Raw genomic sequence first — 26,021 nt, 5'->3', positions numbered from 1 at the left:
TTGAAAACAATGTTACTGGGGAAAAAAATTCTGTCTTTTCAAAATGTTAGAAAGAAGACACTTTTAAAAATAAATCATCAGGGGTGGCCGGATGGCTCAGTTGGTTAGAGTGCCAGCTCTGAACAGCAGGGTTGCTGGTTCGATTCCCACATGGGATGGTGGGCTGTGCCCCCTGCAGCTAAACATTGAAAACGACCACTGGACTTGGAGCTGAGCTGTGCACTCCACAACCAGATTGAACAACTTGGAGCTGATGGGCCCTGGAAAAATACAGTTCCCCAATATACCCCAATTAAAATAAAATAAAATAAATTTTCACACTAAAAATGAGAAGAAAGTAAAGATAGTAAACACAAATTAACATGTTTTGTAATGAAACAAATTCAAATGATTACAAAAACACTGGTATTATGGTAGGCACACAATAAAAAGTCTATTTACTCAGGTCTCACAATTTGAATAATTAAAGACTTTATATTGTTAAAGCCACCGATTTTAATTTCAGATAAACAACTCAAAACTTCTCAAATATTCCATTTTCTAAGTTTGAAGACTGTTGACATTTTTGCAATTAAGTCTTAATTTTACTATATCAATTACATATAATAGCACCTTACAATTAACATTATCACAGAACAAAGAAAATATGTAAGGGTTTAGGGAAAAGGACAGTGCATCTAGTCATGAAAGTACATATTGGTATAAATTTGGCACTAACTTTCTAAAATGTAAATGTACATAACCTTACACTTTTTGAGATTTCACTTCTGTGAATCTATTCTACAAAAAAACTCAACACATAACCTGTGGATATCTTTACATATAATCACAAGAAACTGGAATCAACATAAATTTTCATCAGTTTCAACAAGGGAATGATTAACTGTATTATGGAATATCTACACTGTGAAATATGTTGCTGTTATATACAGAATTTTAAAAGATCTTTATGTATTATCACAGAAGTGTTCAATGAAAAAAGCAAATCATTGTTAGAAATAGTATGATTCCATTTTTGTAAGAAAAAAAATTCATATAATTGTATGGGCATAGAAAAAGACTAGAAAGACATATTCTTCTTAAGAGTGGTAGTGGACGAAAGAAGGACAGAATTTACATGCTTCTGCATTATTTGAATTTTTAATATTTCTTCTATAGTTCAAAAAACAATTTTTGTTTCAAAAATTTAACTCTAGTCCTTAACAAACTCTTCAAAATTTCTTTCTCAAACTGAAAGAAAACTGACAGAGACCAGGATAATTAAGAAACACTTTAGGTAACATAACCCGTAAAACTAACAACGGGCTCAATGAAGGAAAGCTAAAGGAAGAAAGGAAAGGCCATTTTATTACAATGTCACTTAGAAGTAAAGAATCAAGAGGCTCTCTTAAGATAGAACATTTTGAAAAGAGCATTCTTGAAATTTCTTGAAAATATGACTTAAACTTCAGCTTATATTTATACACACTAAACATTAATATGCAATAATAAATAGCTAGGAATTCAGATTATCTTTACATAGAATAAGGCAGCAATATTTTTAAGCGAAACTTGGCCAATAATTTTACATGCCTAATTACTGAACATACAGATATTTTAAAAATCTGTTTCTAAAGTAGTTTAGACTAAACACTCCCCGCGCCGCCCCACCAAAATCCTTTCTGTGCCTTAACATATTAGTTCTATGATCCTAGTAAATAACCTCTCAATCTATTTTTTCATTTATAAATTAAATGAGTCACTCCAACTCATGAGGAGAGATAATTACCACAATTTATGAGAAAAGAGCCGATGGACCAAATGTGTGACACAAATATGATTTTCATTATTATTGGTAAAAAAGAAAATCTTTTCTTACTCTATTCTTCCTAAATTTAAGAGGACTATTTCTTTCCAACTATGAGATTATATATGAATTAGTAACAGAAAAAAATTTCCACTTCCAATTTTGGGGCTAAAAAAATTAGTTCCAATTTAATTGTTAGAATTCAAAACTACGCCAATTCAAGAGACTAGACAGATCACAATTCTTACAACTGATACTTCCCTTTTTCAAAGTTAAAAATACCAACCTATAATACTGTTCAATGAATTCCAACTACAGAAATTACTCCCTCATCATAAACGAGTATACATAGTTTTAACAGCCAAATTAGTTGGATTTAAAAGAATCTGCAAATTAAGACACTAAATTAATAATTTGAAAAAAACCTGATTCTGTCAACAAGTTCAGTATTTATAAATTACCCAAAATCAAGATACACACTGACAAAAGTGCGAGTATTAATATAGTGGAATGGATAATTAAAACTATAAATCTCATTACTTACTATCTCCTCTTTTATTGTCCACGAATTCTAGTTTCTTTAAACTCTGGTGCATTGGTAAAAAGCACTAGCGTTTTGAAAACACATTACCTTGGAGAAGAAAGTCGTCTCCTTTCTGGTTCTCTTTGTTTTCTTTCCAAGGACCGGCTCTTGGCTCTTCTACCAGGAGACAGAGTTCGAGAAGGTGATTTGCTCTGCTTAGACCTTCTATCATTTAAAAGTGGAGATCTACTTCTTCTTGATTTATCACGTTGTTTTGGAGACAAACTTCTTCTTTTCGGACTACGGCCTGGTCTTCTACTGGGTGACCTATTTTCTTTCCCAGAAGAAGCATCTTTAGAGGGAGATTTAACTGGCTTTTTTTCTTTATCAGTTTCAGACCGTTTTGATTTTCTCTCTTTGGACCGTGACCTTCTGTCTTTGGATTTACCTCTTAAGTCAACTGGGGACCTGGATTTTTTGCTTCGATCACGACTTCTACTTTCATTTATAATTGGGGATTTTTTCCTATCCTTTGACTTACTTTTATCGTCAATTTTAACCTTGTCATCAATAGGAGATCTGGCCTTCCCAACTTTCTCTTGAGATCGCCTTCTTAGGGTAGGAGATTTTGATTTTCTTGCTTGATCCTGAGACTTACTTCTTTTGGATGGACTTTTGGACTTTTTCCTCTCCTTTGATTTGCTCCTAGTTGTCTTCTCTTTAACTATTTCAACACCTCCCTTAGTTTTCTTTTTATCAGACCTATGTCTAGTCCGTTCTTTGGATCTGCTTTTACTTCGCTTTTTTGTACTATTTTTATTGTCTATAAGTTCAAGTTTCCCCTTTGCAGTTGAAGATCTAATACTAGACCTATTTCCATTTCTTGCCTTTTCATGAATTTCTCCCTCTTCTTCAGAGCCAGACTCATAACCTTGTAATATGAGCCCCATTCCAGATTGGACCTTTCCTTCCATTAACTCATTATCAAGTTCAGCTTTAATCAAGGCTCTCTGTTTTTCCAAGTCTTCCAGCAAAGCTAAGTCATCAAGTTTAGTTCTTTTTGCTGGAGACATCCCTTCTTTGTCAGAAGCATCAATAACCTCTTTTCTTTTGTGTTTCTTATGTTTATGCTTATGTTTATGTTTTTTATCCTTGTCTTCTTCTGAGGAATGTTTATGTTTCTTATGTTTACTTCTGTGTTTATGCTTCTTTTTTTTGTGACGACTGTGCTTATTTTGAGATTGATCTTCCGATACTTCTCCATTTTCTTCATTTACACTTTTTTCAGAATTATCAGCATCCTCCATCCTATAAATGTATCAAAAACATTTTAAAATCGTATCATTTACCAAGCATTCAGTCAATAAAATAATGATAAAATACATCTCAATGTAATACATGAAATATTTTTGTAACAGCTTTAGACATTTATTTTAACAGTATATGGCAAGAAATGAGTTAAATGGTGACTTAAACTTTAATTTGTTTCTAATGGTTGAACTCAACTACCAAAAGTAGTAGAGGAAATACATAACAGAAAAAGGGAATCCAAACCAGGTAAAATGTTAGTATTGATTTAGTTAAAGTCACTCAGTAACTTGATTAGTAAACCAGCATTTCCCACACAGACTTAACACCAAAGGAATCCCCCATTTTCTTTTTTCATAAAACATACATACATATATCGGGAGACAAATGTCTTTTTCTACTTGAAATTCAGAAGCATCTTTTTTTTTTTTTTAATCTCTAGAGCCAATATTGAGCCATACCCAAATAAGCCCTCTATCACATGCATTGGTGACTGATGTTGACAAATATAAATACACCTCCAAGGTAAACTAACCGGGGGTTTTAGAACTCTTAGCCTGCTGTAGCCACTGAGCAATCATGTGGTATTAGGTTGAACCACATCAAAGGGTCTTTTGCAGGTCAGCAAAATTAGCAATTACACAGAGTTCAACCCAATATTTGTTCAGTGGGCTATTTAATCGCTCTAAATTTCAAATGAGAGATTAGTTTCCCAAAATATGTGCATATTAATAGGTGGCTTTTGGGCTATGCTGAGTTAAAGAATTTATGCTTCTAAATTATTTTGTTAAATCCTTGCTGTTCAGTATTGCCAGATTAAACACAGACTACAACAGCAATATTTAATTTTCCACTTTAAAGTCACTCCATAGTAAATCATCACATCCTGGAACATGAGACCCAAACCAGACTTTAAATTATCTGGATTCAGGCCATCATATTACTTTTGTAGGAAAATACGGTTAATTTTGTACAAGTCCTTCAAATTATATACTCCTGTACTTTTAGTAAGTTTATTATTTGTGTGATACAAACAGCTTCTTGCAAGTTACGAATTAATGAATCTATTCACTCAATCTCTTTTAACATTTATTAAAATCACTTATACTTAGTGTAGACGTTAAGCTAGAAAGCAGGAAAACGAAGACGTATAAGACCAACACTTGCCTCCCTCAAGGAAATTACAGTTCAGTGGATAAGAAAGTTCCATAAAACACTGGAGAAGTGTAATGATAAAGATATGAATAAGGACGTTATAGGAACACTGAAGGATAACCTAAAATCATTTTGAAATGATCAAGGAAGGTGTCTTGTAGGAGATCACAGGAAAACCCAAGCTATTAGTTAAGCAAGATCTTTGTCTTTATCTGGCAGGTACATGGATTTAAAAATAACACTGTAACACTGTCCTAGAGAACAAGTAGATAATTACCAGAAGGGGAAAGGGTACTCTAGGGGGGGAAAGTGACAAAAGGAATAGTTACATGTAGCAAACTACAAGCAGATCAGTGTAGCCAGGGCATCAAACTTGTGAAAGAAACTGATCTAATAGAGGTTAAGATCTCAGTGGACCAATTCCAGGAGATGACAAGACATACTATGAGATTCTGAGAGTGAATGGTTTAGATAGAGTTACAGGCTCACTGGAGTCAAAGGCCCAGGAACTGCAAGGTCAGGTTGCTGGATGGGTTGTCTGTAATGACACTGCCATTCTGTCAGGGGCTGGCAAGAGGCTGGCTCTCGAACCAGGTCTGTGGTTCAATAAAGGACACACTGGAAGTATGCTTGAAAAGTTATTAACTGACAACAATGAGGAGGTATGGAAAACATATAACTACCACATGGCAAGAACTTTAAATTTTTAGATGTCAGACTGCCAATCTCCATTTCTGGTACTATACTGTGGCGGGGGAAAGTATTGAAGAGAGCTACAGAGAAAGCTGTGTCTACTGGTGAGTCAGGTTTTAGTTTGAGCTGACGTCTTTCTAATGGGGTATATAGGAGACATAGAATAGTGTTCCCTGGATCATCAAATATTCTCAAAGACTTGCAAAAAATAAAGTATAATATCTCTGTATTAACCAAAAAAAAAAAAAAAACCACACCCCAATATGGCTTGATTGTGGAGAAGGGAATCACAGATTTAAGTAGAAGATACAAAGACATTTCAACTTTGTATAGGGTACACCCTCATATAGGCAACTACGTTCCTCCCCAAGAAATCTACAATCCCACAATCCAGAAGTTGGGGTATATGTTTATTTCTCTGAACCTTGACTTGCAGGGGGAAAAGTCAGAGAAAAATTGAATTAGGCTAATTCAAGATATGGAAAATCTTTTTAAAGGTTAAGAATGATTTTCAGGTATGTAAAATCTAAGTGCTCAAAATACAAAGTTCAGGGCACGCTATCTAAAGACCCTCTAAATATTTAGAAGAAAAAGGATAGTTGGGTGGTTAAGCAGTCTCCAGAGCCAGACCACCTGGGTCCAAATCCTGGTCACACTACTTAATAGTTGTGTGGCCTTAGGCACTTTTAAGATCTCTGAGATCTGCGGGCACCCTATGTATAAAACAGAGAAAATATAAAAATAGCACCTACCTGGAAAGCATGTTGTGAGGATTGCTCAGGGTAATAGATGCTATTAAGGCTTACAACAGTGCCTAGCACGACCCAAGTGCCCCAAAAGTACAGTGTTATTAATGTTCATATACTGGATATATTTCCTTATCATGACACTGGAGCTGGCAGGGCTAATACTAAGAATCGTATTTTAAGGAATACTGTCAAAGAGCATGTATTCTAGAGTCTAACTTGTTAAAATGTATAATATTAAGCAAGATACTTTGTGCCTCAGTTTCCTCAACTGTAAAAATGGGGAAATAATATTGACAAATCAGAAGTTTGTCTTGGCAATGAGTTCACACTCTCAAGAAATGAGTTCAGCTCTCAAGAAATATTGTCTCTCTGTCTCTATGACAGATGAAATGTTAAGGTTTAGGGAGGTTTAAGGAACTTGTCTAAGGTCACACATGCATCAAGCTAGTGAGAAGGCTGACATTACATTCCAAGTTAGTCAAGAGCTCTTCCATTTGATGAAAGATGCTTTTAAAACAACAGAGCATATCACTACTCTGTGTGACACTGATTATCACTACTCTGTGTGAAACCGATTATTGCTTCCTACCTATCCAGAGTAAAAACAAAGCCTTTACAAGGCCCCATACTTGCCCAATCTCCCCAGCACTCTGAACCTACTACTTTCCTTCCTCACTCACTCTGCTTCAGCCACACTGCTCTCCTTGAAAAGGTATACTTGTGGCTCAGGGCCTTGGTACTTGTACCTGTTTCCTCTGCCTGGAATACTTTCCCCTGGTTCCTTTGTCAACCTTAGCTCTTTGCGTAAATTACACTTTCTTAGTCAACTTTCCCTGACCAATTATTCATTTTAATCACAACCCCCACCCTACCATACACACATTCCCTTTCTTTGCCTAATTCTTCTCCAAAGTAATTGCCACCACCTAATATTACTCCTGTTTGTCACTCCCTATCATCATATAAACCCTATGAGAGCACAATTTATAGTAGGTACTCGAGAAGTTGTTCTGTTCAATTAAATGATTTATATAGAATAACATATAATAACATTGTATTCATTAGACTACAGCTGGTTTATACTGGCTATACTATACACTCTTACCTCTTGACAGTAAACGTTTTGTTTTTGCTTGCGTATATATATCTCCAGTGCTTCACATAGTGTACACACCTATTTCTTGAATGCAATACCCAAACGATTTAATCACACCCCCTCAAACCCCCAAATCCGCACTTTTCTAATGTTTTCCACAATTTACAAGTCTTCCAAAAAGTTTCATTCAAAATTCTTAAGAGTTTACCCACAGAGGAAGTAATTTCCTTCAAAAGATTATCTCGCTCCTAAATATATGGTGATGGAAGGAGAACTGACTCTGGGTGGTGAACACACAATGGGATTTATAGACGATGTAATACAGAATTGTACACCTGAAATCTATGTAAATTTACTAACAATTGTCACCCCAATAAAATTAATTAAAAAAAAAAAAAAAAAAAAAAAAAAAAAAAGATTATCTCGCTCCTAAAGCTTCTGAGAATCAGGACCTACACCATGATGCCCAGTGTTACTTAGTCAATCTCTTGAGTGACCCCAGTATCTATTGTAATTTAATGAATGTTATCTCAAGAAATGAGTAGGGTACTGACAAAAATGCTACAAGCACTCAGGGCCAACTAGGTTAACCTTAATAATCCTAGAGTTCTCCTACAATGGGTTTGGGCACACCAGACCTTCACCCTCTTCAAGTGATCTCTAAGGCAAATTTCACAGAAAATAACAACTGAAGTCTGACTAGGTAAATCAGGAAAACCTGAACTCAACGAATCAATGACATAACACATTACATATAATAATCTTGTGCTAGGGCAGCTAATTTGTCAACAACTTTCTTCTAAAGCTTTAGGGAAAGGTTTCTTGTTAAGAAATCTGATAGTCTTCTTCACAAGTACCCTTATGGTAGCTACGTCAAAATGCTTACGTCATTCACCTCACTTCATCTCATCATGTAGTCACTATATCATCACAAGGGTGAGTACAGTAAAGATATTCTGAGAGCAAGAGACCACTCACATAATTTTTATTACAGTATGTTGTTACAATTGTTCTACTTTAGTAATAGTTATAACTATTAAGTTCTACTTTACCACAGATGTGTATGTATAGGAGAAAACAGTACAGGTATACCATGGAGATACTATGGGTTTCGTACTATACCATCGAAATAAAGTGAGTATCATGATAGTCACATGGATTTTTTTGGTTTCCCAGTGCATATAAAAGTTGTTTACACTATACTTTTGTCTTTTAAGTGTGTAACAGCATTATGTCTAAACCCAGTACAATCCTTTATTAAAATATACTTTACTGCTCAAAAATGCTAACCATCATCTGAGCTGTTACAATAGTAACATCAAAGATCACTGATTACACATCAACATAATATAATAACACTAACATTTGAAAGATTGTGAAAATTACCAAAATGTGACAGAGACATGAAGTGAGCAAATGCTGTTGGAAAAATGACATCGACAGACTTGCTCCAGGGCAGGGTTGCTACAAATCTTCAACTTGTAAAACATATTATCTGTGAAGTGTAATAAAGCGAGGTATGCCTGTATAGGGTTTGGTACTGTCCGTGATTTCAGGTATCTACTGGGGGTCTTGAAATGAATCCCCTGTAAGGGGGACGCCTATATATAAATTCCATACATATAAATTTACATTTTGCAATTTAACGTTACACATTTAGCAGGTACATATCTCTACCAACCTGGTCTGTGACAGGTTCATCATAAAACAAAACTGAGAGCTGAGTAACATCCTTTAAATCACATTATTTGGAACAGAGCTTAATTAGAAGTGCTGACAATATGGCACTGTTTAACAGTATATTATTTGTTTTTTCAAATGCAATATACAAGTTTCACCATTCAAACTATCCAGGTCTCAGGGTATCTAGCACAATGAGAATAGCCATAGAACAATTTTAAAATAAAGTGACCAATTACCAACCACTAGTGTTATTTTAACTTCCTGTCACATGTTGTTTTCAATGAATATTCTTTTTGACATCTTATTTGGAGGGCATGCAACTTACGCTTTGAAGACAGAGAATGGTGAGCAAAGCGAATGCCATTGCTTCTTTACAAAGAAAGTAATTCGGCCTGTTTCTCTAACAAGTTAAACTACTTTAATACAGAACTAGTTAGATGTAAAAATAAGAATGAATTAAAAAGACCAACTGGTGTTAAAACAAACTCTTCAGCCTACACCTTTTCCAGATTAAGTTTGGGAAATGAAGCTTCAAAGAATTAGAACTGTTACATCAAAAAATTAGAACTTTTCCAGATTAGGTTTGGGAAATGAAGCTTCAAAGAATTAGAACTGTCACATCAAAAAATGGCTTTTTCTGGGACACTAAAAATAAGTAAAAATGATTTCAAACCTTAAAGGCTACTTTTAAAATTATCCACAATGTGTAGTGGCAGACCAGACAGTATAGTAGTTAGGAGCAGGGATCTAGAACCAGACTGCCTGGGTTTAAATCTTGGATCTGTCACTTAGTATGACCTTGGACAAGTTAACTTAATTTCTGTGCTTCAGTATCATCATCTGTAAAACATGGGCGATAACAGTATCCACTACCATAGGGTTGTTATAAGGATTAAAGGAGTTAATATCTATTCAGTGCTTTGAACAGTACCTAGTACTTATTAAGTGCAAATAAGTCAATGCATATAAAAATGTAAATGTTTAAAACCATGAAAAAGGCTGAGCTAAAGAGACTGACAAATATAAAAGTCACTAAACAGCCTTCAGGAAACTTGAAAACTGCTTTTTATATATACTCTTTCTAAATGTTTTACTTTGAATAGATTCCATATAAACTATTCAGTGTCTTCTAAAGAACTGTTTAGACACTATATTCCAGCATTCACTATGAGTAGTATACACACTTGCTTTCATATCAAATTATTCTTTGCTAATCATTTTCAAATAATTGAAAGTGGAACACATATAGACCAAATATTCCATTTGTACCAAGTGTTCTGTGGGAAGTGGAGGTAGAATTAAAGACTATCTCAGTGTCATTCATATTGCAGAGACCTAAATAAAGTTATTTATTACTGTCAAATGTAGGATTTCAATATGGGAATAAAATATGCCTGAACCACTCCTCAAAATGAATCTGAAGCGTCCCTGAAATCAAATGATTGGCCATATCGCTTTAGAATTCTAAACAGATTACTACAATAATCAACTGCATAGCATTAGGTTTGTACTGTATTGGCATAAATACTGTAACTATGCCACACTGTGAACTCGACAGAAACAAAGGCAAAGTCCTGTTGAAACTTTAGAATCCATTTGCTTTCTTCTAAGTCAAACTGTGAAAATAATAAAGCAGCTTTCAAAAACCCTTTAAGAAAAACTTAGTGTAATTCTGTCTAGCTGAGTAAAGCAAATGATTGAAGGATCCAGAACTCTTGCACAGCAATGAAGTGTTGGGCCGTCTGGTGGCAAAGATTTCTCCTATCTTTCAATCCCAAGTTGCTGGGAGACTGTATCTACCTCTTTCCAAAAATGGCTGGTAACAAATCAGATAATGCTCATGCAAAGAACGGTCGCTACAGGAATATTGTTTTAAAATCTATCCTCTTTTATGTTCTTCAATTTTCCTAGCATAAACACAAAAAACAAAATACCGCTTTCAGTTAAGCAATGGTTAGTTAGCCTTTGCAGCATATACAAGTATGTTTTTACTCGACCACATCGATTCTTACATTAGCTTAATTATACACAAAGTACTTGGGTTTGGAAGTAGCTAACAATTTCCACTACTTTTTCCACTAGTTCTCCCAAAGAAGCCTTACAAACTCAGGACAAAAATGCCAGGTCTCAAAACCAAGGACTTAATCTTACTTTGTCTCACGTTAACAAATTAGCAAATGCTGTCGATGGGCAGGGGAGAGGGAAGGGGGTGGCCGGGGGATACCGGGAGAATGCTGGAATAAAGAAAACGGCTGGGGAGACGAAGTGCACACACTACAGCAGGGGATGGTCAACCAGGATGGCCTCAGCACCCCTTTTCCTCTCCGCTTTCTGGTTCTAAAACGGACACCAGTAGCAGGACAAGCCAAGGACCGCATGCCGAGAAAAGTCTTAGGGCTTGCTCCGCTGCCGCCACTGCCCCTTGGGTGCCCACCCAGGGCGCTCCGCTCGGTCCCGGAGGGGGGAACAGGAAGATGCGACCGCACCTTCGGGGTAGCCGCCGCGCGCACGGGACCTGTAGGGGCCGCTCGCGCCTATGCTTCCCAGGGCAACGACGCGCGGCAGGCCGCGGCCGCCTCCGACCCAACAGACGCGGCCTCGGGGGCAGCGAAGCTTGCAGGCCGCCCGCCTGCACCGCACGCTTCCCGCCCCACCACGTATCGAGCGGGGAAAGGCAAAGTTTGGCTCTCGCCGTTAGGCCTGAACTTTCCCGCCCTACTGTGCAAGTCTCCACCGTTTGCCACTCGGCAGTCCCCAGGGCTCCGGCCTGCCGTACCCCTCAAAGAGACTACTTACTCTGGCTGTTCCCGCAGAGACTGAGCCTCCGCAGCGGCCATCTTGAACTTCCTGACTCCTCGGCGGCGGTGGCGGCGGCAGCCCGGACCGTGGAGGCTAGTGGAAGTAGAGGAAAAGGGAGCAGAGCCGTCGCGCATGTGCTAACCGCGTAAAGAACCGTGGAGCTCTGAGTCCGCTCTAAGAATCCGGATATAAAAGTGCATCCGGGGACAGCGCGCACGAACGTCATGGCGCAACTTCCGGGACGAAGGGGCATCGGGAGGTGTAGGCGGTACCTGCTAAGGGGCTAAGGCCGGGTTATTTGGATTTACTAGTCAGTGTCCGAACCGAACCCTTAGTTCTCGAAACTTGCTGGGGACGAATACGAAGGGATTGAGATATCGGTATCAGGTGTGCGGCTCCGGGGACTCGTTTCACTGTGGGCGCAGAAGTTGAGTTAAAAGTCTCAAACGAGGGCAAACAAGGTGATACTGCTTCTGGACTGCGTTGGAGGCATAGTGAATGCCTTTTTACCGGCTAGTTAATTCTATCAGAGGGAAAGTTTGTGGAAAGGCATATTAAGAAGACCGTAAAGTTACGGCCTCACCTAGAAAATAAATGTGTTTTACTATGTAACTATTATTGATACATTTATTTGAAACATTTGAACTATGTTTCAGCTTTTGCTAAATCCGGGGGTAAGGATTCAGGAGTCATTAGGGTCAGTGGTTCTGTGAACTGAATTAGTAATGTTTTTGGTTCACATTATCTGATTTGTGTTTTTCTATAATAATGAAGTCTACAGTAATAGGACTAAATTAAATATTATATGAGAAAACATTTACTGGCTCTTGGAGAGATTTCAGCACCATGTAGGATTTTACATACTCTGTGTGCGCGTATCTGTCTCCTCTCTCTCTCTCTCTCTCTCTCTCTCTCTCTCTCTCTCTCTCTCTCTCTCTCTCTCTCTCTCTCTCTCTCCAAAAAAAAAAAAAAAAGAAAAGGAAAGTATTATTCCCCATAATCTAGAACCTGAAAGCAGACTGATGATCACTTTCATTCTTGTAATCAACTGATTTGGAGTTTATCCTAGAATTTTAAGGTCGGAGTATTGGAGCTTCTTATATATCTTGATTCTCAACAGGGAAGAGTTAGAAATAGTCTTACAAAATAAGTACAGTAGTACCCCAGTTTTTGAACGTCTCCGTTGACGAATATTTCAGTTTACAAACACTAAATTCTATGGATCTATGGTATCATTAGATAGTAAAATTCATGCTAAATTTGCAGTTTTAGGGTTCGATTTTAAAGGTCTGGAATGGATTAATCCATTTTGCATTACTTTCTATGGGGAAACCACGCCCGGTTTTTGAACGTTTCAGAACTTGAAGGGTCTTCCGGAACGGATTACATTCGAAAACCGAGGTACCACTGTACCTGGTTGGTTGATTCCCAAGCATGTTAAAATGTTAAACGTTTTCCCCTCATACACTCCATTAAAATAGAATACTAAATTAATTCTTGGATAATTATTGATTTTTGTGGTTTCCCCCCACCCTCCATTGTAGCATTTTTTTATAGTACAATCCTTAATTATATTGTTTTCATGAAGGATTTCTCTCTTTCTCCTTAACAATCAGGTTCAGGTATAATAATTTGAAAGATTTCTTTCAAAGGGAAAAATTTTCAGAAGTATGTTAAAAATGGTTTATATTTCAACCATATATTTATTTATGTACCAATAGTGTATATGTTGGGATTTCACAGTTCTAATTGTTCATAGCATTAGATTCTCATCCCTATATAATTGTTCAAAAGTATTATGAATTCAGCCTTGTATTTACCATTTATTATATTATCTGCTCCCTGTCTCCATGAAGGCATGGCCATGTGTCATTGTGTCAAGAAGAGCTCTAATGTTATTAAAATAACAAACATTAGTAAATTATTTTTAAACAATTTTAAAATTAAACGACCATAGTGTGTTTACTATAAACCTATTACAGATCTCTTCTTGGAAATAAATGCAAACTTATAAGACATCTCATATTGGATATAAAATTGAATAATATACTTTTAGGCAAAGGAAGCCTAGCAAACTGGTGTGAAGAAGTAAGATAACTTGCTTGTGATGACTCAGTTTTAAGTGTGAACCCAGGATTTGAACTAAAATCTAATTCCTGAGTGTGTGATCTTTACTTCTTACCATGCTGCTTCCCACTGAAATGTCATTTGTTTAGCATTTACTTATTGAGCACACAGCTCTTTGATATTTTTTTTTGAGTAATGGGAATGAAAAGACTACTGGATTGGCATCCAGAAATGTCTTGTTTTTCTCAAGGTCCGGAGGCTGTAGTCTCTTTCTTGTCGCTGACTAGTGGAGAGCACATAGGCCTAGCTCAATTTCTTCAACCATATTATCTTCCCTCCTCTACGACTCTTGACAGTACGCTTAATGTGAAGATTACACCAAGCACACTGAATATGGGGAAGCATAGGTGGGGGAAATAGTCGCTAAGGTTGTTAAGGATTGAAGCCAGATTATGACTGGCTAAAGTTTAGATTTGGACAAAGTATTCAAATTTTTAAAGAAAGAACATAGTAAAAATAAAGTTTCAGAAAATGATACTGGCAAAATATTTTCTTTAAAATTTTCTCACCAAATTGGCTTGCAAGGTACTACCAGTTTGGAGTACAGTAGGAAGGGGACTTGTGAAGGATTCAACGGAAACTGCAGACAGCCTGGATAGCCAGAAATAACGAACCGGGGAGTCCTAGAGCAAATTAAGCCTGAAACATCTCTGGAGGCAAATATGACAAAACTGAAGTTGTCCTACTATGGGCACATCATGAGAAGGCAGGGTTCTTTGGAAAAGACAAGAATGCTGGGGAAAATAGAAGGCAGCAGTAAAAGATGAAGAGCAAGTATGAGATGGATTGACTCCATAAAGAAACCATAGGCATGAGTCTATAGGAGCTGAACAGGGCTACTGAGGACAGGATGTTTATGGAAATCATTCATTCACAGGATTGTCAGTAGACGGAGCCAGTCAATACATAAAGCACACACACACATACGCACTATGTTGCTATTGTAATTTTGGAAGAAGAGCGTTTTTTGAAGGTGGAGTTAAAGCAGGCATGCACTTACAACTTTAATCATTCAGCAAGCATTTATTAAGCGACAAACTTCAGCCCAACTTTCCATTTTTCAACTTGAAGCACAGTGTTTCATTCTTGCTGCTTTCCCTCGGCTTGTTTGAGGACCTTTGCACCGGAATGCTGCCCTGGCAGGCGCCATTTCGTAGGACAGCGCCAGAGGCGCGGCTCGGCGGCTGAACACGCCCGCCGCAGTAGTTCCCCGAGGGGCGGGGCCTCGGCGCGCGCTCGCCCCCGGAGCCGCGTGCGTGCGTAAGTGCGTGCGAGCGTCTGAGGGAAGGGCTCGGCGGACCGGAGCGGGCGCTCGTTCCCGGTCAGGGCCGCTCCGGCCCGGAAACCGAGCTGGGCTGAGAGCTGAGAGCCTCTGGTCAGCGTCCGCACCGCCCACCCGAGGAATCCGCTCCCTCGCGCGCTGAGCCAGCTCTCTTCAGCCGCGGTCCGCCTCGGCGCTATGACCGCCATTACAGTCCAGGCAGTTTTCTGGAGTCGCCGGGCCAGCCGGCTGACCCGCCTAGTAAGTAGATGGAGAGGCCCGTCGGTCCTGCCAGGCTCCGCGTCCCTAACACACTTTCTTGAACCCCGCAGAGGCCGCATTCAGTAGAGCCGGGTGGACTCTTCTGCAGCAGAGTCTTGTGAAAGCCAAGGGTTCGGCTCCTTACCACTAAACAGTATCAGAAAAGTGAATGGCCCGGAGACAAGGTTTTGTGGACATGCATGCGTTTTTTTGAACATTTCGACTTTTGCTTACCATCTTTGCTTTTTAAGTATTGTTACTTTCATACAAGATACACATAGCAGAAATAGTTTGGAAATATCTTTGAATTATGTTCCTCCCGTGAAAAGGGATTACTAAACTAAGCTACTCTTGACATCCAGTTAAGCTGTTAAAAGGCTCATTATATCGTAGGCTACAAACAAAAATAGAGTATGATAAAATCCTTTGAAGAAAATTGCACATGGAGGGTCCCCAGATGTCAATTAAAAGAACGTAGATTATCTTTTCAATAATACTTAAGGTTTTATCTAGTTTAAATCTCGACTTGGAATTAATACTGTGTTTCCCCGAAAATAAGACCTAGCCGGACCATCAGCTCTAAGGCGTCTTTTGGAGCAAAAATTAATATAAGACCGGATCTTATAAGGTCTTATAGAGCTGATGGTCCAGCTAGGTCTTTGTCCTGCAGGGTCTCCTGCAAGGTCTCAGCTCCTGCTCCCCACATAAGAACACAGGACATGGTGAGGCCAAAACAGAACATCAACGGAGCCATAGGTGGGGAAGTCATACCACTATGGTCTCACTGGAGGCTGGGTTTACATGACGTGCGACCTGCTGTCCGCTTTGCTGCCAATCAACCGACTCTTCGATTCTCCTCGATTCTCCTTCACTCTCCTCGGCTTCCCTCTGTAGCGGCGGCAGTTATATCAGTGGCCAATGGCTCAAGTGTTACAGCTGACGGCCAACCAGCCACAGGTGAGGGCTATCTACTACTGGAGCCAGCACCTCTCCACATGAGGCCGAGAGCCTAGAACCTGCTCTCTGGGGCTCTGTCCCCACAGTCTTATTTTCGGGGAAGCACAGTAGCTGTTTGGGAAGACAGTTTTTTCCTTCATTACAAAACAAAAACCTTTGCCTTTGTTCCATGAAAATTAATTCTGTTTTTTGTTTTAAAACAGTCCTGATGTGTTCGTCAACATCTGGAAAATAGGACAAAGCAAAAGGAAACAAAAACCACTCAGTTCCATTACCCAAACTGAACCAACGTTAACTTACTGGCTAATTTTAGTTTTACTTCCATATGAAATATTAAATTTTCTTGTACTCATGTATATAATGTGATAGTTTGCTTTTTCATGTAACATGCCCATCAATTTTTACGTAATTCTAGTTTTAGTAAACGTTTTATAGCTACGTGATATTCCTTTCATTTATTACTGGATGTCCTTTCAGTTTTGCACTATTGTAAATTACTATGATGAGGCAGTATCTAGAATAGTATTTAGAACATTCAAATCAGGTAGACCTGGGCTTTTCCACTTGCTCTGCAACTTGAAACAACTTATTAAACCATTTTGAGCCTTAGTTTTTGCACATGAGTGACAAGTTCTCATCACATAGGGTTATTACGAGAATTAAATGAAATAATCAAAGTGCTTGGAGCATATGTTGGTTAATACTAGCTATGTCTAATAGGAAAGGTTTTGTTTTTGTTTTTATTAGTTTATTTTCTGTGTCCCATACGGTTTATTTCAAGAATTTGTATATAGTCAAATTCTATCAACACTGGATGTAAGAGATTTTATACACAGCTTTTCATATATTTTATTACATAGTAATACATAAAAGCATAAATAATACATAAGTTAGAAATCTTTTTTGCAATAAGAAAAATTGAAAATTGTCTATAATCTTATTACCTATAGATAACTTTTTATTCACATTTTATAATAGGACTTATCCTTTCTCACTTTTTATACATTTATATATATTAATGATATTTTTAAAAATAGTATTGCATTATAAATTCACTTTAATAACTTGCTGAGGACAGGAAAGAGGTCACTGTGAAGAAAATATGGTGATTAAAGAAGTAGGAAATAAAGCTGGAAAGGGATCTTGTAGGATTTGCATTTCATTTACAATTTACTGTACAGAGTAGAATAAGTCAGTAGAGGAATGACATTTAATTTGTTTTAGAAGGTTTGCTTTGCTGCTGTATGCAGATAGACTGCAGGGGGTCAGGGGAGGAAAGGTGGAATCCAAATTAGTGTAGGTCTGTAATCCTGGTGAGTGATGGTGATGGTTTAGACCAGGGTGGAAGTGGGAAAAAGTGGTTGGATTCTGGATATATTTTGGAAGGACAAGCTATAGAACTCACAGATTGATTGGATGTATGGCGTGAGAGAGATGTAAAGGTTTTTGGCTTGAGCAATGGATAGATGTAACTGCCAATTACAGAGAGAGACTGAAGGAGGAGCAGATTTTAAGTGGGAGGGGGGAGGCTAGAATAAGAGTTCTTTTTCAGTCGTATTACATTTCAGTCTTAGATGCCTAATTGAAAGTGGGGTCTTAAAGACTTCAATTATTGTTGAATTGTCCATTTATTCCTTTATTTCTGTGAGTTCTTGCTACATGTTTTTTGGTTCTTTTTATTATGTGCATACATGTTTATAAATGCAGTATCTTCCTATTGGATTGATACTTATTACAAAATGTCCTCTTTCTCTAGTAATATTTTTTAAAATTTTAAACTTCATTATTTTAAAGCCATTCCAACTTTCTTATGCTTGCTGTTTGCATGATTTGTGCCATTAAATCTAAAGTGTTTTTCTTGTAGACAGCATATAGCATATAGTTGTGTCTTCGTTTTTTTAGTCTATTCTACGGTCTACCTTTTTATTAGGTTTTTTACTCCATTTATGTTCAATGTTACTGATATAGTTGGATTTATGTCTCCCGTTTTACTTTTTGTTTTCTATATGTCTCATCGTTTTTTGTTCCTCTATTCCTCCTTTACTGCTTTCTTTTGCATTAAGTGAATATTTTTTAATGTAACAGGTTAATTTCTTTAAAGATTTTTTTTACTTTTAAAAAATTTATTTCCTTGGCGGTTGCTCTAGGACTTGCCATATGCATCTTAACCATCTAGAATCAGTTTCAAATTAATAGTAACTTAATTCCAATGGGATTAAAAACTTACTCCAATATAATTTTATTCAATTTCCCTGCTTTTGGTGATATAATTTATATATACATTGTATCTATAAATGTTATAAACCCAACAATCCATTGTTATAATGATTATATCTTTTAAAGAAAGGAGAGCACTACATATTTATAGCAATTGTTATATTAACCTTATTTATTATTTCTGGTACTCTTCATTTCTTGTTCTTGTGGATTCAAATTACAATCTGGAATAATTTTTTTTAGCTAAATACAGCTTTGCTCCTATCCACCTCTTCTGTACTGTTATTAGCAAATATGTTAAATTTCTATATGTTACAGGCCAAACTGTATACACAACACACTCGCGCGCACACACACATATACATACAGTTTCATTCATGTGTTCTAAATCAATTTTATTTAAAAAAATTTTATTTTTCAATTACAGTTTACATTCATTATTATTTTATATTACTTTTACGTATACAGGCATACAGCATAGTGGTTAGACATTTACATAATTTATCAGTTGATACCACCAATAAGCCTAGTAACCACCTGGCACCATACATAGTTATTACAATGTTATTGACTGTATTCTCTATGCTGTACTTTATATCCCTGTGACTATTTTGTAACTAACAATTTGTATTTTTTAATCCCTTCAGCTTTTTCACCCTGGCAACCCTCAGTTTATTCTTTGTATCTGAGTCTGTTTCTGTTTTGTTTGTTCATTTATTCTGTTCTTTAGATTCCACATATAAGTTAGATCACATGGTATTTGCCTTTCTCTGTCTGACTTATTTCACTTCGCATAATACCCTCTAGGTACATCCATGTTGTCACAAATGGTAAGATTTCATTCTTTTTTTATGGCTGAGGAATATTCCATTGTATGTATACACCACCTTTTCTTATTCCAATCATCTATTGATGGGCTCTTAGGTTGCTTCCATATTTTGGCTATTGTAAGTAATGTTGCAGTGAACATAGGGATGCGTATATCTTTTCAAATTAGTGTTTTGGATTTCTTTGGATAAATACCCAGAAGTGGTGACAATTGTTAGTAAAGTTACATAGGTTTCTGGTGTAGAATTCTATAATACATCATCTATATATCACATTGTGTGTTCACCACCCAGAGTCAGTTCTACTTCCATCACCATATAGTTGATCCCTTTTACCCTCATCTACCATCCCTCTCTCCCCTTACCCTCTGGTAACCACTAAACAATTGTCTGTGTCACCCCCATAAACTTTAATTTAAAAAAAAATTGCTATTTGAGTGTATTATGTATTACCTTGATAAAAATAAAATATCATTTAAAAAAGAAAAAAAAAATACCCAGAAGTGGAACTGCTGGGTCGTAAGGTAATTCTATTTATAATTTTTTGAGGCACCTCCATACTGTTTTCCATAGTGGCTGCACCAATTTGCAATTTCACCAATAGTGCACAAGGGTTCCCTTTTCTCCACATCCTCACAAACATTTGTTTGTTGATTTATTGATGATAGCCATTCTGACAGGAGTGAGGTGATATCCCACTGCAGTTTTAATTTGCATTTCTCTGATGATTAGTGACATTGAGCATCTTTTCATATGTATGTTGGCCATCTGTATGTCCTCTTTGAAAAAACGTCTATTCAGGCCCTCTACCCATTTATTAATTGAATTGTTGTTTATTTTGGTGGTAAGTTATATGAAATCTTTATATGTTTTGGATATTAACCCCTTATCAGATATATCATTGGTGAATATCTTCCATTGAGTAGGTTGTCTTTTTTTACTGTTTATGGTTTCCTTTGTTGTGCAAAAATTTTTAATTTGATGTAGTCCCATTTGTTTAGTTTTTCTTTTGTTTCCCTTGCTCAAGGACATGTATCAGAAAACAATATTACTAAGAGCAGTGCCAGAGAGTTTGTTTCCTATATTTTTTTCTAGGAGTTTTATGGTTTTAAGTTTTACATTTAAGTCTTTAATCTATTTTCAGTTTACTCTTGTATATGTTGTAAGAAGGTGGTCTAGTTTCATTTTCTTGCATGTACTTGTCTAGTTTTCCCAACACCGTTTATTGAAGAGACTGTCTTTACCCCATTGTATATTCTTGCCTCCTTTGTCAAAGATTAATTGACTATATAGGCGTAGGTTTATTTCTGGGCTCTCTTTTCTGTTCCATTGATCTATGTGTCTGTTTTTATGCTAGTACAACTTTGTTTTTCTTTCTCAAGATTGCTGTAGCTGTTCAGGGTCTTTTGTGGTTCCATATAAATTTTAGTATTTGTTTTAGTTTTGTGAAAAATGCCATTGATAATTTGATTGGGAGTGCATTGAATCTATAGATTGTTTTGGGTGGTATGGACATTTTAAAGGTATTCTTTCTATCCATGAGCATAGTATATGCTTCCATTTATTTGTATCTTCTTCAGTTTCTTTCTTCAATGTCTTACAATTTTCTGAATACAGGTCTTCTGCTTCCTTGGTTACATTTGTTCCTAGATACTTTATTCATTTATTTATTTGTGATGCAATTGTAAATAGGATTGTTTCCTTAATTTCTCTTTCTGATAGTTTGTTATTGGTGTATAAAAATGCAACCAACTTCTGAATATTAATTTGTATCCTGCTATATTACTGAAGTAATTTATCAGTGCCAATAGATTTTTGGTGGAATCTTCAGCATTCTCTCTATATAGTATGTCATCTGCAAATAATGACAATTTTACTTCTTCCTTTTCAATTTGGATGCCTTTTCTTTCATTTTCTTTCCTAATTGCTATAACTAGGACTTCCAATACTATGCGGAATGAAAGTGGTGAAAGTGGACATTCCTGATCTTAAGGAAAATGCTTTTAGCTTTTCACTATTGAGTATGATGTTAGCTGTGGGTTTGCTGTATATGGCATTTATTATGTTGAGTCCTCTACCCTCTAATTCCACTGTGCTGAGAGTTTTTATCATCAATGGGTGCTACATTTTGTCAAATGCTTTTTCTGCATCTGTTGATATGATAATATGACTTATATCCTTCATTTTGTTTATGTGCTGTATCATGTTAATTGATTTTACGGATGTTGAACCAACCTTGCATCTCAGGAATGAATCCCACTTGATAATGGTGTATGATCTTTGTAATATATTGCTGAATTCAGTTAGCTAATATTTTGTTGAAGATTTTTGCATCTATGTTCATCAGGGATATTGGCATATGTACAGAGGGTGCCAAAAAACGTATACACATTTAAGAAAGGAAAAACCATATTAAAATTACACTGATGGTAATCACTTTGAGCACCTTTTGTAACTGCAGAAGTCAAACGTGACGTATTCATCTTTTGTTATCGGTATATATTGAGTGTTACAATTTTAATACAGTTTTTTCCTTTCTTAAAATGCGTATACATTTTTTTGGCACACTGTGTGTGTGTGTGTGTGTGTGTGTGTGTGTGTGTGTACAGAGAAACACACAAGGTCTGACAATTAAGTTCACGAACTCATTTTAGAAAAAGTGCTACATACCTCATTGCTGAATATCACTATAGTCACCTTTGAAGTACTCCCCTTGGGAAGCTATGCACCAACACCAGCACCTAGTCCACCCTTCAGAGCCATTTTGGAACTATTTTTCTGGAATGGCCATCAGAGCTGTCATTGTATTACCCTTGATGTCTTGAATGTCATCAAAAAGTCTTTTCAGTATTTCCTTTATCTTTGAGTATAGAAAGAAGTCAGTGGGGGCCAGATCAGGTGAGTAGGGAGGGTATTCCAATACAGTTATTTGTTTACTGGCTAAAAACTCCCTCACAGACAGTGCTGTGTGTGCTGGTGCATTGTCATGATGCAAGAGCCATGAATTGTTGGCAAAAAGTTCAGGTCGTTTTTGTCTAACTTTTTCATGCAGTCTTTTCAGCACTTCCAAATAGTAAACTTAGTTAGCTATTTGTCCAGTTGTACAAATTCATAATGAATAATCCCTCTGATATCAAAAAAGGTTAGCAACATCATTTTGACTCTTGATTTGAACCGACGGAAATTTTTTGGTCGTGGACAATTGGCTGACTTCCATTGTGACGCTTTGTTTCAGGGTCATATTGGTACAGCATGTTTCATCACCAGTGATAACATGGCCCAAAACATCATCTCCCCTCTCCAAAAGGTCTTGGCAAACTTTGACTCTCCTTTGCCTTTGTTCATCGTTGAACTCCTTCAGGATCATTTTTATACACAGCTTTCTCATGCCAAGATGTCAGTTAAGATTTTTCTGTTTCTCTATCGATATTTGTTTGGTCTGCTATGCTTCTCACAGTCAGCTGATGATTTTGACTTACAATTTGCCAAATTTTTGCAATGTTTTCATCAGTTCTGCTTGTTACTGTCTGCCCTGACCCCTCTTCATCAACGATGCATTCTCTCCCCTCAGAAAAATGATTAATCCCTTTGTACACTGCCATTTGCTTCATGGCATTATCCCCTCAAACTTGGACTAACATGTCCCTGATTTCACTCCACTCTTGCCAAGTTTAACAAGAAATTTAATGTTTGTTCATTGCCCTAATTCAAGCTCAGACGTACTTGCAATGGCACACCAAAAACACGCAACAACAATAATGAACGCCACTCAGCAAGACACCACCAACCGTCGACACTGATATACCAAGGTTATGAAACCTTACTGAGCTGTTTGTACAGTGCTGGCAATGTAAGCACACGATGGCAAGCTCGTGTGTGTGTGTGTGTGTGTGTGTGTGTGTGTGTGTGTGTGTAATCTCTGTCTTGTTTTGGAATCAGGACAATGCTGGCCTTGTGAAATGAGCTTGGGAGCCTTCCCTCTTGAATTTTTGGAATAGTTTGAGAAAGATAGGTGTTTATTCTCCTTTGAATATTTGGTAAAATTCACCAGTGAAGCCATTTTTGTCCAGGACTTTTGTTTCTTGTCAGTTTTTTGATCACTGATTTGATTTCGTTAGTAGTAATCAGTCTGTTCAGATTTTCTGTTTCTTTGAAAGTTAGTTTGGAAAATTGTATTTTCTAGGAATTTATCTATTCCAGATTGTCCAATTGTTGGCATATATGTAGTTGTTTGTAGTATTTTCTTATAATCCTTTGTATTTCTGTGGTGTCATTGTCACTTCTCTTTCATTTCTCATTTTACTTATTTGTGTTGTTTTTTTTCTTGATAAGTGTGATTAAAGGTTTATCAATTTTGTTTATCTTTTCAAAAAACTGACTGTTGGCTTCGTTAATCTTTTGTGCATTTCTTTTTTACTTTATTGCATTTATTTCTGCTCTGATCTTTATTATGTTCTTCCTTCTCCTCACTTTTGGGTTTGTTTGCTGTTCTTTTTCTAGTTCCTTTAGGAATAAGGATAGATTGTTTATTTCAGAATTTTTCTTATTTCTTGAGGTGGACCTGTATTGCTATGAATTTTCCTTTTAGAACTGCTTTGGTTGTCTGCCATAGAATTTTTGGGGTGGTTGTGTTTTCATTTTGATTTGTCTCAAGGTATCTTTTTATTTCTTCTTTGATCTGATCATTAATCCATTCATTACTTAGTAGCATGTTATTTACCTTCCATGTGTTTGTGCAATTTCCAGGTTTTTTCTTGTAATTGATCTCTAGTATCATACCAGTGTGGTCAGAGAAGACAATATCATTTTAACTTCTTAAATTTATTTAGACTTGTTTTGTGGCCTAACATGTGGTCTATCCTGGAAAATGTTCCATGTGACTCAAAAAGTATGTATATTCTGCTGTTTTGGAGTGAAATACCATAAAAATATCAATTAAATCCATCAGGTCTAATGTATCATTTAAGGCCACTGTTTTCTTATCGATTTCCCGATTGACTGGAAGATCTATCCTTTGTTGTCACTGGGGTGTTAAAGTCCTCTGCTATGACTGTATTACTGTCCATCTCTTCCTTTATATTTGTCAGTATTTGCTTTATATTTTAGGTGCTCCTAAGATAGGTGCATAAATATTTACAAGTATTATATTCTCTTCTTGGATTGATCCCTTTATCATTGTTTAGTGTCCTTCTTTGTCTCTTTTTATACCCTTTGTTTTAAAGTCTATTTTGTCTTCTATAAATATTGTTACACCAGGTTTTTTTTCTATTTACATGAAATATCTTTTTCCATCCCTTTACTTTCAGTCTGTGTGTCTTTCGATCTGAAGTGGATCTCTTGTAGGCAGCATATGTATGGATCTTGTTTTTTTATCCATTCAGACACCCTATGTCTTTTGATTGGAGCATTTAATCCATTACATTTAAAGTAATTAAGGATGGGTATGTAGTTATTGTCATTTTCTTATTGATATTTATATTTTTTCCACCTTATTCTTCTTAAAGAATTTCCTTTAACATTTCTTGTAATACTGGATTGGTGGTGATGAACTCTTGCTTTTTGTTGTCTGGGAAGTTCTTTTTATCTCCTTTAATTTTAAATGATAGCCTTGCTGGGTAGAGTAGTCTTGGTTGTAGGTCCTTATTTTATCTCTTTGAATATTTTTTAAATTTAATTTATTTTTTTATTAGAGTTTACTGGGCTGACAATTATTAGTAAAGTTACATAGATTTCAGGTGTAGAATTCTGTATTACATATCTATAAATCCCATTGTGTGTTCACCACCCAGAGTCAGTTTTCTTTCATCACCATATATTTGATCCCCTTTACCCTCATCTACTACCCCCTCTCCTCGTTTACCCTCTGGTAGCCACTAAACTATTGTCTGTGTCTCTGAGTTTTTGTTTCTCATTTGTTTATCTTGTTCTTTTGTTGTTTTTGGTTTATATACCACATATCAGTGAAATCACATGGTTCTCTGCTTTTTCTGTCTGACTTATTGATCTTAGCATTATATTCTCATGATCCATCCATGTTGTCACAAATGGTCCTATTTCATCTTTTCTTACCACCAAATAGTATCCCATTGTGTATATATACCACAACTTCTTGATCCATTCATCTATCGAAGGATGATGGTTGGTTCCATGTCTTGGCCACCATAAACAAAGCTGCAATGAACATTGGAGCACACGTGTCTTTATGTATAAATGTTTTCAGATTGTTTGGGTACATACCCAGGAGAGGGACTGCTGGGTCATATGGTAATTCTATTTTTAATTTTTTGAGGAACCTTCACACTACCTTCCATAGCGGCTGCACCAGTTGCATTCCCACCAACAGTGTATGAGGGTTCCTTTTTCTCCACACCCTCTCCAACACTTGTTACTATTTGTCTTGTTGATGATAGCCATTCTAACTGGGGTGAGGTGATAGCTCATTGTGGTTTTTATTTGCATTTCTCTGATGATTAGTGATGTTGAGCATTTTTTCATATGTCTATTTGCCATTTGTATGTCCTCTGTGGAGAAATGTCTCTTCAGGTCCTCTGCCCATTCTTCATTTGGGTTGTTTGTTTT

General features: G+C 36.7%; 1 protein-coding gene and 1 long non-coding RNA gene across 9 annotated transcripts in view; one reads left to right on the top strand and one right to left on the bottom strand.

Annotated features, from left to right (window-relative positions):
• Positions 1–11,990, bottom strand: part of PRP4K (pre-mRNA processing factor kinase PRP4K) — a 37,529-nt gene extending 25,539 nt beyond the window's left edge. For 5 of the 8 annotated variants that reach the window (XR_013993886.1, XR_013993887.1, XR_013993888.1 and 2 more), the window contains exons 1-2: positions 11,790–11,990; positions 2,418–3,617 (exon numbers count right to left, since the gene is read on the bottom strand). Coding sequence is in view for 2 of the 8 variants with exons in the window: in XM_081057798.1 (XP_080913924.1) it covers positions 2,418–3,617; positions 11,790–11,926 (1,337 nt within the window). In the remaining 6 variants the exon portion in view is untranslated. The remainder of the gene's footprint in view (positions 1–2,417; positions 3,618–11,789) is intronic. The other 3 variants (XR_013993889.1, XR_013993890.1, XR_013993891.1) reach the window with 1 other exon arrangement.
• A 3,173-nt stretch (positions 11,991–15,163) lies between these two features.
• LOC308500760 overlaps positions 15,164–26,021 on the top strand; it is a 158,203-nt gene continuing 147,345 nt past the window's right edge. Inside the window, exon 1 of the long non-coding RNA XR_013993779.1 lies at positions 15,164–15,441. This is a non-coding gene — a long non-coding RNA (uncharacterized lncRNA). The remainder of the gene's footprint in view (positions 15,442–26,021) is intronic.

Source organism: Rhinolophus hipposideros (assembly GCF_964194185.1).
Source record: "Rhinolophus hipposideros genome assembly, chromosome: 8".
Lineage (NCBI taxonomy): Eukaryota > Metazoa > Chordata > Mammalia > Chiroptera > Rhinolophidae > Rhinolophus > Rhinolophus hipposideros.
This window is presented reverse-complemented; position numbering and strand designations above follow the sequence as displayed.